Source organism: Electrophorus electricus, chromosome 12 (genome assembly GCF_013358815.1).
Source record: "Electrophorus electricus isolate fEleEle1 chromosome 12, fEleEle1.pri, whole genome shotgun sequence".
NCBI lineage: Eukaryota > Metazoa > Chordata > Actinopteri > Gymnotiformes > Gymnotidae > Electrophorus > Electrophorus electricus.
The window spans coordinates 13,002,382-13,019,871 of NC_049546.1; the positions used below are offsets into that span (position 1 = coordinate 13,002,382).

General features: G+C 39.7%; 3 protein-coding genes across 7 annotated transcripts; 1 reads left to right on the plus strand and 2 right to left on the minus strand.

Moving 5' to 3' along the window:
* Positions 1-2,171: 2,171 nt before the first annotated feature.
* Positions 2,172-4,531, minus strand: si:ch211-153b23.5 (glutamine amidotransferase-like class 1 domain-containing protein 3A, mitochondrial). 3 transcript variants are annotated; one of them, XM_035532237.1, is made up of 5 exons: positions 4,425-4,531; positions 3,768-3,898; positions 3,412-3,583; positions 2,950-3,151; positions 2,172-2,591 (listed from the first exon to the last, which is right to left on the minus strand). In XM_035532237.1, the coding sequence occupies exons 2-5, from the start codon at positions 3,873-3,875 to the stop codon at positions 2,399-2,401; spliced, it is 675 nt and encodes a 224-aa protein (XP_035388130.1). In that variant the 5' UTR covers positions 3,876-3,898; positions 4,425-4,531; the 3' UTR covers positions 2,172-2,398. The 3 variants fall into 3 exon arrangements, with proteins under 3 accessions (XP_035388130.1, XP_035388131.1, XP_035388132.1); XM_035532238.1 differs by having other exon boundaries at positions 3,768-3,914; positions 4,425-4,505; XM_035532239.1 differs by having other exon boundaries at positions 3,768-3,893; positions 4,425-4,463.
* Positions 4,532-5,133: 602 nt separating this feature from the next.
* On the plus strand, positions 5,134-9,999 carry LOC113591164. The gene is made up of 9 exons (XM_027031564.2): positions 5,134-5,200; positions 5,838-5,951; positions 6,220-7,896; positions 7,990-8,089; positions 8,331-8,479; positions 8,602-8,714; positions 8,853-8,942; positions 9,037-9,159; positions 9,257-9,999. Exons 1-9 carry the CDS (start codon positions 5,134-5,136, stop codon positions 9,473-9,475), a joined length of 2,652 nt encoding a protein of 883 aa, XP_026887365.2. The 3' UTR covers positions 9,476-9,999.
* Positions 10,000-14,596: 4,597 nt separating this feature from the next.
* Positions 14,597-16,950, minus strand: LOC113569308 (glutamine amidotransferase-like class 1 domain-containing protein 3A, mitochondrial). 3 transcript variants are annotated; one of them, XM_026997351.2, is made up of 5 exons: positions 16,844-16,950; positions 16,187-16,317; positions 15,831-16,002; positions 15,369-15,570; positions 14,597-15,010 (listed from the first exon to the last, which is right to left on the minus strand). In XM_026997351.2, exons 2-5 carry the CDS (start codon positions 16,292-16,294, stop codon positions 14,818-14,820), a joined length of 675 nt encoding a protein of 224 aa, XP_026853152.1. In that variant the 5' UTR covers positions 16,295-16,317; positions 16,844-16,950; the 3' UTR covers positions 14,597-14,817. The 3 variants fall into 3 exon arrangements, with proteins under 3 accessions (XP_026853152.1, XP_026853153.1, XP_026853154.1); XM_026997352.2 differs by having other exon boundaries at positions 16,187-16,333; positions 16,844-16,924; XM_026997353.2 differs by having other exon boundaries at positions 16,187-16,312; positions 16,844-16,882.
* Between the last annotated feature and the right edge of the window lie 540 nt (positions 16,951-17,490).

Sequence of the window (17,490 nt, forward strand, 5' to 3'; positions counted from 1 at the left end):
GTTGTCTTGAGTAGTATGACTATGGGAAGGATCCTCCTCACATCAGCTATGGACAAACACAGTAACAATAGAAGGGAGGGCTGCTCTTCCTAGCAGGCTCAGTGTCTTGTACTTGTAACCTGGAATGGTACATCCAGAACAGAAGTATCATTGTCACAAGCATTTGAAGTTGTTAAATTTAGTGATTCAGTGATGCCTGAACTCCCAATGTGTTTCTTGTATCTGAGACATTACTGTGAATTTTCCATGCATAGTTGACCTTTGTCTCAAACTGAAGGAGTAAGACTGGGTGGTTTTTGATGTTCCTATGGCAGCCATGTAAACTGATCTGAAGGCAGAATTGTACATTTTCAGCAGCACACAAACCTCTGTAGTCAGCATTGTACTCTGGTTGCCTTTATTTGGAGACAGTAGCATTATTACGTAATTGTTGCTGTCTAGTGCTCCAAGTCTGTGAAATCACCAGGGTATCATTTGGTCGATGTGCTCAAACCAGTCAGGTAATGTTGCTGCTAGGTGAATGCAACTAATGTGAGCATGGAACTATATCAGTATTGTGGTCACTGATGTGTAAAAAGTCAAAGAAGGTCAGTGGAAAAAACAGTTTACTTGCAGGGAAAGCTCCCTGCCTTACACTAATGTTGGCTTTCTCCTCTTTGAAGCACTCTGGCAGTTCTGCTGTTGTTCCGGTTTGCTTGTAGTATGACACAAATGCAAATGATAGAGCAGCAGAATTCAAACAAATAATATGAAAGCATAGCTGTTTCGACAGCTGCTCTTCTAACTAAGCTTCCAAATACTATTTCCATTACTACATAAAATTGTTCAGACAAAGTGAATTTGTCATTATATATGAGAGGGGGATAACAGCATGTTTATGTACCTTATCATATCTGCTTATAACACTATATACATAGTAGTCTTGCATTTAGTCTTGCAATAATAATAATAACAGCAACAATAATAATAATCATTGTCGTCATCATCATTGTCATCATCATACACACACCCACACACACACACACAGCACTCTCCAAATCTCAGTGTTTTATATTTAAACAGATCGCAAAACAATGTTTATGATGACACCAGTTGGTGCCCCAAAGTGTTTCAGCTCACAGATCTAAACTGACATCAAGACAGTTTAAGCAACCTTTTTACAGCAAAGTGATCTTTCATTTGACAACCACTGAGCAAAATGTAACAGGATAAGAGCATTATGCAGCCTCACAATAGAGGATGTAAAGCCCAAGGTTATTATCTGGTTAAAAGTGAGACAATTGTTGACACTCTTATGAAAAGTAATATATGTAAACCAGCTATAGGTAAGCTTATTTACACAAGCATAAAATAGCTGCAGTTATCAACAGAACCTTCTAACAAAAGCCTTAACTCAGCCATATCATTAAATAAAGGTAAGGGAAAATAAACTTATTATTCACTTAGTGAAATATGTCAAAAAACTATTTGACATATTTCACTAAGATAGATGCACTGTACATTTCTGGCTCTTTTCCGAGGGCCTCGTTCTGAATCATGATGTTCTTGGCACATCATCGAATGAGGGGTGAGAAGGAAGAGGCTGAATTCGATGAATTCGAAGAACGTATACACATTAACGGTAACTACAGAAACCGACGTTATGGCTACAGCGGCTCTCACAAAGAACAACATCACCACTTTGGTAGCAACAGTGACCAACAACGGTGCACACACTGACGGGGGTTTAAGTAGACAGACAAACAAAGAACAGTAAACCCCGTGCAGGTGTGTGCAATCCCGGAGGTCGTGGTTCTAAACACACGTGAATCCCTCTGCACACGGCGGGCCGTAGCACATAACTCGTCACGGAATGCTCCTCCCCCCACAATGGGGATTTCCTTACTGTAATATTATTTGTTCTCATTGTTTGATATCATCAGGTATCAGAACTGATGATGTTATGATTCTAAAAACTCTCAGTCATTGTGTGCCATGAGCTAATGCTTGTTTTAGCATAGGTCTAGTTGCCTCTAGTAGAATATTGCTAGTGTGCTGTAGTAAATTGAATATCATTATTAAAAACTGAAATGGCTCTACGTTTTCACATTATACCTTCTTACATGATTTTACTACATCATTTAATGACAAATTCAGCTATCAGGTTATTGAGAGAAATAAAAACAATGAGATATAATTGCAATCCTGCTATGACACAAACATGAACTTTATTGTCAAATATTTTCACAAAAGCATCTAAGGCAGCTAATAATTATTGTTTGAAGTCACTGTTTAGTAAGTAGAAATCATAGCAAATAAATAGCATCCTCACAATAATAAAAAAATACACTGATCATCTTGACCCTCCAAAGTAATTTTGAGAAATTATGGCTAAATAATCAGTGCAAAATGTATAAAATCAGGCCATTTTAAGAACGTCAGTTACCATTATTCCAAGTCCATCAAATATCTCGTGCAATGGGGCATTGCACATAAAGGCACTAGTTGTCACAAGTTTATTCTTCTTATCCACATGCACCTCTTCCACATTTTTATTCACATGCTTGCAGCCCAGTTCTACCATTGACTTGGCAACATTAGCATATGGCCACCTACAAAGGTGATGGTGAGGGAGAAGATGATGCACATGATATATCAAGTACAGGCAACAACAACCACAGAATAGAAAATATTACTCTGCCATGATTTACTGAATACAAATTTAGTCTGCCGTAATTTACAGAATACTAGTAAAATTGACTCTGGAACTTATAAATTAGCCAAATGAATTGAGTCTCCTTAAATTTTACTTTTCTCTCTTTAACCTTTTATTTTATCTTCATTTAATTTAATTTACAGTGTATGTGTTGTTTAGAAAATAATGATTGTTTGCTAAGAGAGGCTAGTGAATACCCTCCAAAGTGGTATGTCTTCTCTGAATTTCTAGTGTACAGTGTATGTCATACTCACTTCTCACACTCGAAGTCATGGCCTACGGTGAGCTCACAGCCAGGAATGGTCTTGGCTGCGAGCACAGGTGAGATGCAGCACATGCCCATGGGCTTGCCTGCCCTGTGGAAACTCTTGATGACCTGCTCAACCTGGGGCTTCACTGAATACTCCATTCCCTTGGTTGCCCAGTCACTTAGGTTCTTGGCTGCTCCAAACCCTCCTACATGGAGCAGTTAATGCATGTTTACTAGATTTCAAGACACCAGTGCAGCAAAGTATAGTTTTGGGCTTCATGTATGTTTGTTCAAGTGAACATCCTTTTTGATCTAGGGCTGAGATCAGTTTGTTTCCAGAAATAAAAGTAGTGCAGCAAGCTTTTGGCTATAAACATATTACCCAAATACTTGTGTATTATAATAGGAATTTTTCATAATTGAAAATGATTTACAGTGCACATCGTCTCCAGACTGTTAAACTGACCTGGAATAATGAGAGCATCATGATCTTTGACGTCCAATTTGGCCAGGTCAGTGACCTCTCCTCGAGCTATGCGGGCACTTTCCTGCATCACATTCCGCTTGTCTGTCACAGGTTTTCCCTCACAATGGTTCACTACATGCATCATCTCAGCATTGGGGGCAAACATCTGAACCTGCAGTCGAAAAGCTTTAGTGAATTCCACATCCTTAGATTTTTTAAAACTTTTGGACAAGTTTGGATTTGAGGTGTCAAGGTAAACGAGCCCGAGTCTCTCAACGTCAAAGTTACATGAAGATGCCCAAAATATTGCTCTGATATTGTGTGTGTTTGTGTGTGTGTGTTACTTCCTGTCTTACCTTGGCGCCAGCCCGGCTAAGGTGTACAAGTATAGCAGAAGCCTCATGGATCTCTGTCCCATCATAGACTCCACAGCCAGCAAGGATCACTGCTACACGCTTTGCCATTGTACTTGAGAAATGCACCTGAGCTAGTTGATAAAAAGACTAAAAGCATGCTTGCAGTTTCATAGTACTGTAAGTAAACAATACAGAACAGTCTTTTGGACTGCTTTTGTCTGTTTTGTATGCATCTAAGGCAAACTAAAGATATGAGATACAAAACAAAGGTAAACAGCACGTGCCTGTGACACAGCACACTCAATTAAAAATTCAAACAGACCTCGCAGTCTCTATGGAACTATTCCCAGGTAACATGTATTCACCTCCGTTTCCAGGCAGTTAATATAAACAAGATCAACAGAGTTTAGGTGTGAATACAGGCAACAACAACCACAGAATAGAAAATTTTACTCTGCCATCATTTACTGAATACAAATTTAGTCTGCTATAATTTACAGAATACTAGTAAAATTGACTCTGGAAAAGTATAGTTTCTAAAACAGCACAATGCAAGCTGGTTTCATAATTGTAAACATAATAAAACATTTCTGTAACTAAGAAGCCTCGGTTCAGTCTCTATAATTTTATTTTAGTTAGTGGGAATATATTACTCACCTTGTTAAGAACAAAGTAAGTCTGAAGCAGAACACTCGCCTTCACAATGTCTCAGTTTTCACAGCCTGGTAGGAGACTGGCTGTTCCTTTATATGTGCTTAAGTTATGTACCTCCCATAACGGTAAGTTAACCAAGAACAACAGGAGTGTTTCCAGGAAGAAGGAAGTCCAGTGACTGGCTCATGTAAACCAGTAACAAAATGCTGAGTAATGCCTGATATCCTTTTATTATCAATATTGATGCTAGTGATATATTAAACATTAGAGAAGAATAAAATAGTATAGACAGTAATCAAAAGTCATATTATTAATATTACATATTCTAAGCTTTTCTTAGCATTGTTAAATTTGATAGACAGGTCAAATACAAGGTGTTTAGAAAGCTAATATAAGGATTTAATATTTTGTTTTATAGTTTCTACAATTATACCTCCTAACACTTTTGTTTTGAATAACCTTTGATATTTTTATTTTGTGGCTGTGAAGGGAAAAGAGTAGGCTGCCTTAATTCAACCTGTTGTGTACATTTTAGAGATCCTTCCCACTGAGCATTTCAACAGAGGACACCGCGAGTGGCGCGTGGGTGTCGTAGTTTTTCAGGAAGTTCCTTAAAGGGTTTTGCCGAATTACCTAAAAAGAAGGCGGTGAAATAATAACGTAACAGAAATGTTATAAAGCGCCGTGTGCGCGGCGATGTGTAGCTAAAACGATGGCAGACGTCCTCTCTGATCCCGAATCCATTCATTTCTCCGTTGGCATTTTGGGGATCTCAGGGGGTAGGTTGCAGTTTTGTTTTGTTTTTCGTTGTTGTATTTTTATTTTTTATTTGGTTGGTTGTTTTGGGTCTTTTTTTTTTCCTTTTTTGATAGGTTATAAACTCAATAACTCAGTAAAATCACATTTGATTGGAAAATATTAAGAACGAGGTGTTTGGATGTACATTTTCTGCTTTGCGAGATTCGTTTAGCTAAAGGCATTTACCAAAGCAGAGACACTGTCAAAATTACTTGTGTACTCGTGCTACCTTCACTTTTGTTTGTTAATAAATTGTTTGTATTTAGTGGTAAATGTGTGCAGTTAATTATTCATATATATTTTTAAATGCTAGCAATTACTGCTTTTCAAATGTACATCACAAACCTAATTAAACACGGTGTTAAAATCAATTAGGTAAAAGAGCAATCAATTAGGTGAAAGCAGTTTCATTATACGAAATCATTCTCGCCAGTAGAGTGCATTTATACTGTCCCTGATAAGTAACAATTTTAAAAATTTGTTTAGACTCTTAGAGCGAAACATGTCGACATTAAAACAAGTGTGACAGTTTCACATTAACTTTAGAAAATTACCCAATAGCCTACATATTGAATAAAAAGTGAACATGTAAAGTTGTCCTTTTTATTTTCGATAAAGGCTCTTTATTGCTGCTGGTCAACAGCTATAGCAGCTCCTCTGACACGCCCTTGATCCCTAACACCGCTCTGGGAATAGAACTTCTCATTATCGCGGCCCTTTTGGTTTATGTAGGTAGGTGCCAAGCTATATGACTAGAAAATGTAAGGTGGATTCATAGATTTAAAAGTGATTTGTCGTAGATGCCATAGCCCTGGGTATATTTTTATTTGTAGCAAATTTTTATTTCACTTTATTTAAAGTTTGAATTAATAATGTGAATAATAATAATAATAATAATAATAATAATAATAATACACTTAGAACATTTTGTAGTATGTGAATTATTCATTAACTACCATCATTATTTAATTTTAAATAGTGTTTCTCACTTCTGTTTTAGGAGTGCGTCGGATTGTGTCCCACACGTCAATCTGTGCCATCTTGTGTCTGACTGTGTCCGCGCTATGGTCCAGTTCAGGGCTGGTTCATATACTTGCAGGGGAAGGTATAATCAGTGTAGCAAATGGGCTGAGATATGCTATGGTGCCAGGGCTTGCTGCATTTACTTTAGTATTGCTCATAATTTGTATTGTGGCTGTTCTACAGAGGGAGAATATCCTCTCCTTCATCTCCCTTGCTATATGTTTGGCATGTGCCCATCAGATTGCTGGCCTCACTAACTTAAAGTTTTGTCAGTCAGCAAATGCTGCTTGTTACCTCTTGGTCTGCTTTGTAGCTGCATACTTTGGAAGTGGCCGCCTGTTGTTCTGCATTACGCAGGGGAAGATCCAATTACCTGGAACAGGGCTGCCGAATAGGACTGATTTATTGCATGGCCAAGAGGTTAATGATGTGGCAGCAGTAGGCTTGGCAATGAACTTATTGTCAGCCAGTGTGCTGGCTTGCCCTCTGCTGGGTGTGGTCCCTCAACTTTTCTTGGGCCATGTTCCATGGCTGTGGACGGCCGGTGTTTTCCAGCTGGGTGTGTGTATTCTCTCCTACAGGGCCATGGATACCCTGGGTGCCACTTTCTATGGCTTCACAGCTATACTGAAGTTTTCTGAGGGCTACACTGCACTTGTGACAGACCTAAGAGGTCAAGAGCCTTATGCCCCTGTTCCATTCCCCACTGTTTTCTCAGTGCTCTTTTTTGTTCTAGCTTTGTTTACCTGCCACAGAAGTGTGATCGATGGCTTCTACCAGCTGTTCTTTGTAGCTTACTGTATAGCCATTGCAGCCCAACCGAGAGGCTTTTTTCAGGGGGGTACACAAGGCGTGCAGGCAGCTATATTTGTGGCATCTGCCATTGCACTCCTGGTAACTCTCTATAATAATCGATCTCAAAAGAAGATACCCACGGGTGAGGGTGTAATAAAAAATCTTCTGAGCAATAGCAGTATGTTCAAGCTACGAACCCAGGACAAACACCTGTATGCCCCATATTTAGGCTATTCCAAATATGCTGATGCTGAAGTCCTAGGCCATGGCTGTAGCGTTCTGGCAGCCTTTGCCATCACTGCTAGTGCAGCCAATCAAGACCCCCTAGCAGTCCTGATTTTGCCATGGGTGGTAGCTGCAGGTGGTTTGCTACAACTGGTGTGTGGGTCTGTGGCTTTTGCCCGAGGCAAGACCCTGGAGAGCACAGCTTTTATCCTCTATGGTGTTATGTGGACAGTGTGGGGCCTGACACGTTTTGGTGGCCTGTATGGTGATTTTCGTGGTTTCCACTTGGCAGTGGGAATCATTAGTTTAATGCTTTTCAATATTATAGTGACAGTAGGAGCTTTATTCCTCAATAAGGTTTGGTTTATCTATGCCCTTTCCTTCAAGCTCATCCTCATTAGCTTCTTGCTGGATGCAGTGGCAGCACTGCCCTATGGTTATGACATTGGTGTGACCATCATATTTGGTTTGATCAGCTTCTACTTTTTCTTGGCCAACTTATTCAACTGCACCTTCCATAGTCCACAACTGCCACTTGGTGATCCTCTAATCAAGATGAGTGGATTTGGTGGTGGCAGAAACCTTTGCCATCACCTTCCTGCAAGGAAAGCGACATCTGTGCAACAGATTGCAGGTAAGGTAATTGTTTTTTTAAATAGATTTTACCTTAAAGTTGGGAATAGCTGACAGTCAGGGCATAAGGTAATGATACATTTTATGTTTCTAGACATCATGAAGAATGGAGGGATATGTGGAATGCCCACTGACACCGTTTATGTGCTTGTGGCTGCTTGCAATCGGCCAGAGGCTGTTGAGAAAGCTTATAAGTAAGGCCAATATATATTTTGCATGTTAATTCACTGCATAGTCATCCAGAAATGTGAACATTATTACTCTGCTTCTAATATTAAGTGAAGAGAGATCTGCTAGTATTAGAAATAAACTGATCAAGGAAACTGGTCATTGCTAGCCATTATTAGAATGTTTTGCTTAACCTTTTCCTTAACTGGGGGCAAAATCCAAGCTTATCGTGCTCTGTTTCACTTCTAACATTCTGCGTTTCCACAGGGTGAAGAAACAGGCTCAAGAGCGCCCCATGTCTTTATGGATTTCTTCCATTAAGCAGCTGGAGCCGGTCAGACAACAGATCAATCCGATGCTCTGGGACTTAATGGAGGCAGCCTGGCCCTCATCTATCAGTCTGGTCATTCCTAGAGGTGGGCTTCTCTACCCACGTGCATGCACTGCTGTTAACACATTCTTTAAAACATAATCAGTCGCCTTACTTAGAATGTTTACATTATATGACACAATCTTGCAATCCTATGGTGTTCCTTAGCCCCATGGATGGACTTCTTTGGTTTGGGTGACTCATCAAAATATATTGGCACACCACAAAGCATTGCAATCCGAAATCCAGATTGTACCATTGCAACACACCTGATAAGCTTGGTATGTTGTTCCATTTTCCATTTTTGTTTCTATTTTATACACTATCAATTATACCTCACGCAGTAAACACAGAGGTTCTATCACTATCCAAGCAGTAAATTATTGGGTCAGACTTTTCCCTTTCCACCTCTGTGTTAGGTGGGTCCGATTGCTGTGACATCTGCAAACCCAACAGGTGAAGCAGACACAACTCATCATAACCAGGTGTATGCTAAACTGGGTGATAAGGTAAATTCTTCTCCTGCACTTTTAAACTATATTAATGAATATGGTCAAAATTAAAAACAAACAAACAGAAACAAAAAGTGATTTGTTTGTGTAGGTCAATGGGGTGTTGTGCGATGGACCTTCACCAGAAAACATAGCCTCCACCGTAGTAGACTGCACTAAAATTGAGAATGGCCAGATCGGATTTTTCAGGGTTGGCCTTATTCCAAAGTCTAAGGTACGGTCCATTCCAAATCAAAAGGCCTTACTATTTTGTGCTGTGTCTGTTTAAGCCTGTTAATGGACTTCCCCACAAATCCTATGATCTTCTCAAGGTCCTGCAGATCTTTGAGGAGATTCAGAGGAGACATCAAGACGGACATCTGAATCGTGGTTTTGAGACAGACATCACAGATCCTGTAAGTGACACCATGGAATCTCAAGCAAGATCCACAGATTCTGAAACATACTCAAGTTTAAACCAACCAGTCCCTGCAATGGCACTGAGCACAATGGACCTCAGCCAAAATAGCAATGAGGATGATGCCTTGTAAATAATAATATATACATACACTTTGTTGGCTTTTGGGAAACTCTTGAACAGTTCTCATGTCTTTGGGGGACAGGCATGGCACATAATGACATTAATTAGAGCAATTATCAAACACATTCAAAACAAATGAAACAGTATGAACAACTTGTTTGGACAACAGTATGAAAAATGTTATGAAAAATTCTTAGAAATAAAGATAAAGGAGTAATATGAAGGTTTCTGGATTTATTGATTTATTGCTTGCCTTAATGTAGGTTCTTTTGGTCTGTTTTTAGACTGTATATTATGAATTGTTTATTTCTGTTTTTCTAATAATGTTTGATGTTGTCCAATAAAACAATCATTGTCATTCATAGATTGATGTTAATTTCATTTGGTCTTAAACATATGCTCTATAAATTTAGAACTTGTGTCCTTGTTAAAAGCAAGCTGATAAACAGAAAAAGCAACAGGTCATAAAAAGAGAATGTAAGCGCAAACTGTATAGGATGCATAAACAAGATACCTTTGTTTACAATATTTTGTGTAACTGGCTGTTAGTAAACAATAAACAGTTTTTCATGTGTTGGCTTTTGATGGCACAGGGATGCTCTAAGCCCTCGAAGGTGTCACACCCGGGTCGACAACTCAGACCAGCACCAATCACACTTCACAACCACTTCCTCATTTATGATCTCCTGATTATGAATAACTGCCTTCACCTGCTCCCCAACACTATCTTTCCTATTTAATACCCACAGGTGCCCTTCACTGCTTCATATTTAGTCTGCCTCAAAGTCTTTGGAATAAGAAACATTACACACCTATTGAGCCTGACTTGATACTGTCTCCCTCAAACTGCTTATATGCTTCTCTAAGCATCGTTTTGTTTATTTCTTAATAAGTCTTGCCACTTAATATCTTCTTTCTGTTCATGTACAAAGTGTCTATTTTGGAGTTTAATAATACATCCATTTGGGGATCAAAACCTTGCATGTAATTCTTCATCACACCTTCTTATTGTCATTAGTCACAACATACCTTTTAGCCTCTTATGCACATCATAGGTGCCTTGGGAAAAAATGGTGTTAGTATAAATGTTGACTATCTCTCTTGCTCTCTCCTCTCTGTGTGTGTGTGTGTGTGTGTGTGTGTGTGTGTGTTTTTGTGTGTACATGGGTGGCTGTGAGTATTTGTGAGAGAGAGAGAGAGAATGCCTCACATACAAAGAGAGTGAAATTATAGTTTTTGTAAAAAGAAATTGTAAAAAATCTGTTTATAACCTAAACTTGTAAAACCTTTGAGATATTGGTATGGGTAACTTTACCTTCATGGTATGAGCTCATAAAATGTAGCCATAATTAATTAACTAGATTAACTAAAGGTTAAATAGATGCCTGTCCACTAAGTAGTTGCTTGTCAGCTAAATAGCATAATTCGTCAACAAGAAACACTTGCCTATAATAATTTTCATTATCTATTATAATGCTCACTAAAAAAGGTTGCAGGGTGGTGGCTGGGCCAAAAATAAGTTTGTTTTTTTCATGTTTAATGAGTGGTGGTTAAGGTACTTGACTTGTAATTGGAAGGTTGCTGGTTCAAACCCCACCACTGCCAAGTCCCCTGAGCAAGGCCCTTAACCCTCAATTGCTCAAGCTGTACTCAGTTATAATTGTAAGTCACTTTGGATAAAAGCATCAGATAAATGTAAAAATGAATCATTTTATACTGAGCTTCTGGCTTCTGAAACACCTTCTCAAAAGTCAATTAACACTGATTACTCCACAATGACTAATAATGACTAATACATATATTAATGCCCCCCTCTTTTCCACAAGAAAAGCTTGTTTTTTTGTGAAAGATTTCATGGCATAAATCATTATATGCCTGAGTGTTTTGTCAGGCTACAGACAACTTCAAGCTACAGAGAATAAAGTTGTGAGGCTACAGAAAACTAATCTGAACCAAGCAAGTATCGTGTTGAAGCAATTAATATCACATCATTGCCAAAGTGGCAGTCAGAAGTGTCGGTGGCTCTTTTCCCAGAAATCCATAGGCATTCTGAAGAAATCTAAGACGGCATAGGCCTTAAATTCTTCTTATTATTAAATTGACACAGCATTCCATAGAGAAGTGATAACTGAGTATTTAATATTGGGAGACAGACCTCTGCCTGTCAACACTGACCTACAACACAACACATTTCATGTTCGAATATCATAATTGTTAGTCTTTATTTGCATTCACCAACAATTTTCTATTTTCACATTCACAGGTATTTGTCTAGCAAGAACAGGGGTTTTAAGTGTGATCAGGTAAGAAAGTGTATCATTGTTGGAAAATTAAATTTGAAGACACTTCAGACTATTTTGAGTACAAAATGCAACAGTCAGAGTTCTTACTAGAACTAGAAAATTTGATCACATCACTCCTATCTTAGCTACTTCACATTGGCTCCCAGTAAAATTTCATATTAATTATAAAATACTTATAATAACCTACAATGTAATGAATGGTCTCGCCCCACAGTAACTTTGAGAACTTTTGGTGCATTATGATGCACCACGTCTGCTTAGATCAAAAGGTGCAGGCTCTTTACTAGAACCAAGAATAAGAAAATCGGGTGTGAGGTTGGGGGCCAATCATCTCTGTGGCCAGTCTGGGGCCCCAGGGCCCCTCCGGAGCCGCTTCGGCCCCCCCTTGGCCCTTCCAGAGGCGCCCGATCTCATCCGCGCCGTCCCCGGCCTTCCCGGACCCACGGTTCACCCAAACCCAGAATCTCCCCAAATTCCTGGCCAGGTGACCTCTGTGACCTCTCCGGGAAGGAGGCGGGACTATGGCAATAGAGGGTCATTGTTGTTTCGCATGTTAAGTAGCCATGTGCAGTTGAGCATGCTTGTCAAGTAGCTGTTTTATGCTGTTAGACTGGCTTTTTAAAATTTTGTATCTGTGTGTAATTATATTCACTTTTAATCATGATTAAGATTGCATGTGAAAATTCAACGGACATTTAACAGAACGTCAATTTCATTGTCTTCCGCATTTCTAATGGTTTTCCGCATTTTTAAAAATATCTCCCACTAATTTTATATATATATATATATATATATATATATATATATATATATATATTGTTAAAAGTGCATCTTCATTTAAGAATAAGATTAATACAGTTGACTTCATTGAATGTTAATTGAATAAAGTTAATTTAACCGAATCATTTATACACAGGAAACCGAACTGTTTAATTAGTTGTTTATTGTTCATGAAATAAATAATATCAATCAAAATAACAAGTGCATCATTTGTAAGATTGTGTCTCATTACCAACAAGTTATTTATTCACTTTCTTAGGGTCGGCCTGTCCAGGGGCAGCGGCGGCGGCAGCCTCGGGCTCGACCACACCGTGGTCCGGGGCACTTTGGGCACTTTGGGCTTTGTCGGGGTCTCACCAGGAGGAAGAGGAGGTTGGCTTCGGACACGCTGAGAAGCCTGCCCGGACGCATCCTGCTGGATGTTAAAAGTCAAAAGCTGGGTGCCCATGAGTCGGACGCTCCGGGAGCTTACTCAGCGCGGGAGGGAGGGGTTCCGGGGCCACCATGGGAGTGCTGGACTGGCCAACACTCAGGTCCATACATCCTGTTCCTGCTTTTTCCTCCTGGCGTTGTACCTATAACAAAAAAAGCAGCACAGCCTATTAATACTCAGCCTGTATAGTTTAGCTGAACACCACGAGGGTCCTGAATGCAGTGGAGGTGGCGCCTCTGGGTCTGCCAGATGTCCTCCATCTTCTCGCGGTCCAGAAGCCTGATGCCCATGGTGTCCGTCACATCCATGTAGTCTTCCAGCAGCTCCTGGACGAGCAGCTCGGTCTCCTGGGCCCTGCGCATGCGGCGGCCAAGACACAGAAGGAGAGCCCATGAAGAGGCCGTACAGCTGGTGACATTCCGTGGTGACAGCCGACGCGAACCGTCGCATGAAGTGCCACACGTCCAGCCTGACGACCAGCTGGTCCCACTCGTAGAACATGGCAGCTGCCTTGCCCTTGCCCACGCTGGAACAGCAGTCACGGTCCACGTACAGGACCTGGGGAGAGGTTTAGTGAACACTTACAATCAGCGCGGTACATCGCGGCGCGTCTGCAATACATACAGTACAGCAACACGGTCGCTCTCGAGTTGTAAAGCACCACTCCAGACTAGCATGCAAACTACCTGGGCACATTTCATCAGTCATTTTAATGTCATCTAGGCAGACGGTCAGACACCCTGTATTTCGCACATAAACCACATAGACGAGCGAGCGATTTAGCGATTGAGCGAGCTACCTCCGTCGGTCGGTTCTGGCTGCTAATTTGGGCCATGAAATCTCACTTTTACAGTACATTCCCGACGTAGGTAGACGGAAAATAAAAGCCAGGTAAAGAAAAAGAGCGTAAAACGTATAAAAAACGAATCGAAGGGAAAATTCTTTACAGCACGCGGTGAGAAGTGACAGCATTGAGAAGTATGACAGTGTAACGAGCCGGCAACGGGATAGCAACGGGAGAGCCAATGAAAAATCGAGAATCCCATTGGAACAGGCCAGTGGCGCTCTGCTGACTTTGCACAAGAATTGGGAACATGTCAATGAGAGGACGCAGGCCTTTTTTAGAACCACTTGGAACAGTTTGGACCAACATTGGAACAGAAGGTGCGCTATATGAGGGGACGGTTTAGTAGGTTAATATACTAGAGAATCCTGTTTTCAGTCGCCGAGCAATCTCGGAGGTCGTGGTTCCAAACGCACATGTGAATCGTACCACGTGACTCGTGGGGGGCGGAGCATTCCGTGATAATGGGGATTTCTTTACTGTAATACTATTTATTCTCATTGTTTGATATCATCAGGTATCAGAACTGATGATGTTATAATTCTAAAAACTCTCAGCCTTTGTGTACCCTGAGCTAATGCTTGTTTTAGCATAGGTCTAGTTGCTTCTATTAGAATACTGCTGGTGTGCTGTAGTAAATTGAATATCATTATTAAAAACTGAAATGGCTCTACGTTTTCACATTCTACCTTCTTACATGATTTTACTACATCATTTAATGACAAATTCAGCTATCAGGTTATTGAGAGAAATAAAGACAATGAGATATAATTGCAATCCTGCTATGACACAAACATGAACTTTATTGTCAAATATTTCACAAAAGCATCTAAGGCAGCTAATAATTATTGTTTGAAGTCACTGTTTAGTAAGTAGAAATCATAGCAAATAAATAGCATCCTCACAATAATAAAAAAATACACTGATCATCTTGACCCTCCAAAGTAATTTTGAGAAATTATGGCTAAATAATCAGTGCAAAATGTATAAAATCAGGCCATTTTAAGAACGTCAGTTACCATTATTCCAAGTCCATCAAATATCTCGTGCAATGGGGCATTGCACATAAAGGCACTAGTTGTCACAAGTTTATTCTTCTTATCCACATGCACCTCTTCCACATTTTTATTCACATGCTTGCAGCCCAGTTCTACCATTGACTTGGCAACATTAGCATATGGCCACCTACAAAGGTGATGGTGAGGGAGAAGATGATGCACATGATATATCAAGTACAGGCAACAACAACCACAGAATAGAAAATATTACTCTGCCATGATTTACTGAATACAAATTTAGTCTGCCGTAATTTACAGAATACTAGTAAAATTGACTCTGGAACTTATAAATTAGCCAAATGAATTGAGTCTCCTTAAATTTTACTTTTCTCTCTTTAACCTTTTATTTTATCTTCATTTAATTTAATTTACAGTGTATGTGTTGTTTAGAAAATAATGATTGTTTGCTAAGAGAGGCTAGTGAATATCCTCCAAAGTGGTATGTCTTCTCTGAATTTCTAGTGCACAGTGTATGTCATACTCACTTCTCACACTCGAAGTCATGGCCTACGGTGAGCTCACAGCCAGGAATGGTCTTGGCTGCGAGCACAGGTGAGATGCAGCACATGCCCATGGGCTTGCCTGCCCTGTGGAAACTCTTGATGACCTGCTCAACCTGGGGCTTCACTGAATACTCCATTCCCTTGGTTGCCCAGTCACTTAGGTTCTTGGCTGCTCCAAACCCTCCTACATGGAGCAGTTAATGCATGTTTACTAGATTTCAAGACACCAGTGCAGCAAAGTATAGTTTTGGGCTTCATGTATGTTTGTTCAAGTGAACATCCTTTTTGATCTAGGGCTGAGATCAGTTTGTTTCCAGAAATAAAAGTAGTGCAGCAAGCTTTTGGCTATAAACATATTACCCAAATACTTGTGTATTATAATAGGAATTTTTCATAATTGAAAATGATTTACAGTGCACATCGTCTCCAGACTGTTAAACTGACCTGGAATAATGAGAGCATCATGATCTTTGACGTCCAATTTGGCCAGGTCAGTGACCTCTCCTCGAGCTATGCGGGCACTTTCCTGCATCACATTCCGCTTGTCTGTCACAGGTTTTCCCTCACAATGGTTCACTACATGCATCATCTCAGCATTGGGGGCAAACATCTGAACCTGCAGTCGAAAAGCTTTAGTGAATTCCACATCCTTAGATTTTTTAAAACTTTTGGACAAGTTTGGATTTGAGGTGTCAAGGTAAACGAGCCCGAGTCTCTCAACGTCAAAGTTACATGAAGATGCCCAAAATATTGCTCTGATATTGTGTGTGTTTGTGTGTGTGTGTTACTTCCTGTCTTACCTTGGCGCCAGCCCGGCTAAGGTGTACAAGTATAGCAGAAGCCTCATGGATCTCTGTCCCATCATAGACTCCACAGCCAGCAAGGATCACTGCTACACGCTTTGCCATTGTACTTGAGAAATGCACCTGAGCTAGTTGATAAAAAGACTAAAAGCATGCTTGCAGTTTCATAGTACTGTAAGTAAACAATACAGAACAGTCTTTTGGACTGCTTTTGTCTGTTTTGTATGCATCTAAGGCAAACTAAAGATATGAGATACAAAACAAAGGTAAACAGCACGTGCCTGTGACACAGCACACTCAATTAAAAATTCAAACAGACCTCGCAGTCTCTATGGAACTATTCCCAGGTAACATGTATTCACCTCCGTTTCCAGGCAGTTAATATAAACAAGATCAACAGAGTTTAGGTGTGAATACAGGCAACAACAACCACAGAATAGAAAATTTTACTCTGCCATCATTTACTGAATACAAATTTAGTCTGCTATAATTTACAGAATACTAGTAAAATTGACTCTGGAAAAGTATAGTTTCTAAAACAGCACAATGCAAGCTGGTTTCATAATTGTAAACATAATAAAACATTTCTGTAACTAAGAAGCCTCGGTTCAGTCTCTATAATTTTATTTTAGTTAGTGGGAATATATTACTCACCTTGTTAAGAACAAAGTAAGTCTGAAGCAGAACACTCGCCTTCACAATGTCTCAGTTTTCACAGCCTGGTAGGAGACTGGCTGTTCCTTTATATGTGCTTAAGTTATGTACCTCCCATAACGGTAAGTTAACCAAGAACAACAGGAGTGTTTCCAGGAAGAAGGAAGTCCAGTGACTGGCTCATGTAAACCAGTAACAAAATGCTGAGTAATGCCTGATATCCTTTTATTATCAATATTGATGCTAGTGATATATTAAACATTAGAGAAGAATAAAATAGTATAGACAGTAATCAAAAGTCATATTATTAATATTACATATTCTAAGCTTTTCTTAGCATTGTTAAATTTGATAGACAGGTCAAATACAAGGTGTTTAGAAAGCTAATATAAGGATTTAATATTTTGTTTTATAGTTTCTACAATTATACCTCCTAACACTTTTGTTTTGAATAACCTTTGATATTTTTATTTTGTGGCTGTGAAGGGAAAAGAGTAGGCTGCCTTAATTCAACCTGTTGTGTACATTTTAGAGATCCTTCCCACTGAGCATTTCAACAGAGGACACCGCGAGTGGCGCGTGGGTGTCGTAGTTTTTCAGGAAGTTCCTTAAAGGGTTTTGCCGAATTACCTAAAAAGAAGGCGGTG

Coding starts and splice junctions, on each gene's coding strand:
- si:ch211-153b23.5 (XM_035532237.1), bottom strand. CDS start 3,875: ATGGCAAAGCGTGTAGCAGTGATCCTTGCTGGCTGTGGAGTCTATGAT. Junction 3,584..3,767: donor TTAGCCGGGCTGGCGCCAAG/GTAAGACAGGAA, acceptor TTTCGACTGCAG/GTTCAGATGTTTGCCCCCAA. Junction 2,592..2,949: donor CATGACTTCGAGTGTGAGAA/GTGAGTATGACA, acceptor TCACCTTTGTAG/GTGGCCATATGCTAATGTTG.
- LOC113591164 (XM_027031564.2), top strand. CDS start 5,134: ATGGCAGACGTCCTCTCTGATCCCGAATCCATTCATTTCTCCGTTGGC. Junction 5,201..5,837: donor CATTTTGGGGATCTCAGGGG/GTAGGTTGCAGT, acceptor TTTTCGATAAAG/GCTCTTTATTGCTGCTGGTC. Junction 8,715..8,852: donor CAACACACCTGATAAGCTTG/GTATGTTGTTCC, acceptor CCTCTGTGTTAG/GTGGGTCCGATTGCTGTGAC.
- LOC113569308 (XM_026997351.2), bottom strand. CDS start 16,294: ATGGCAAAGCGTGTAGCAGTGATCCTTGCTGGCTGTGGAGTCTATGAT. Junction 15,571..15,830: donor TGATGCTCTCATTATTCCAG/GTCAGTTTAACA, acceptor TGCTCCATGTAG/GAGGGTTTGGAGCAGCCAAG. Junction 15,011..15,368: donor CATGACTTCGAGTGTGAGAA/GTGAGTATGACA, acceptor TCACCTTTGTAG/GTGGCCATATGCTAATGTTG.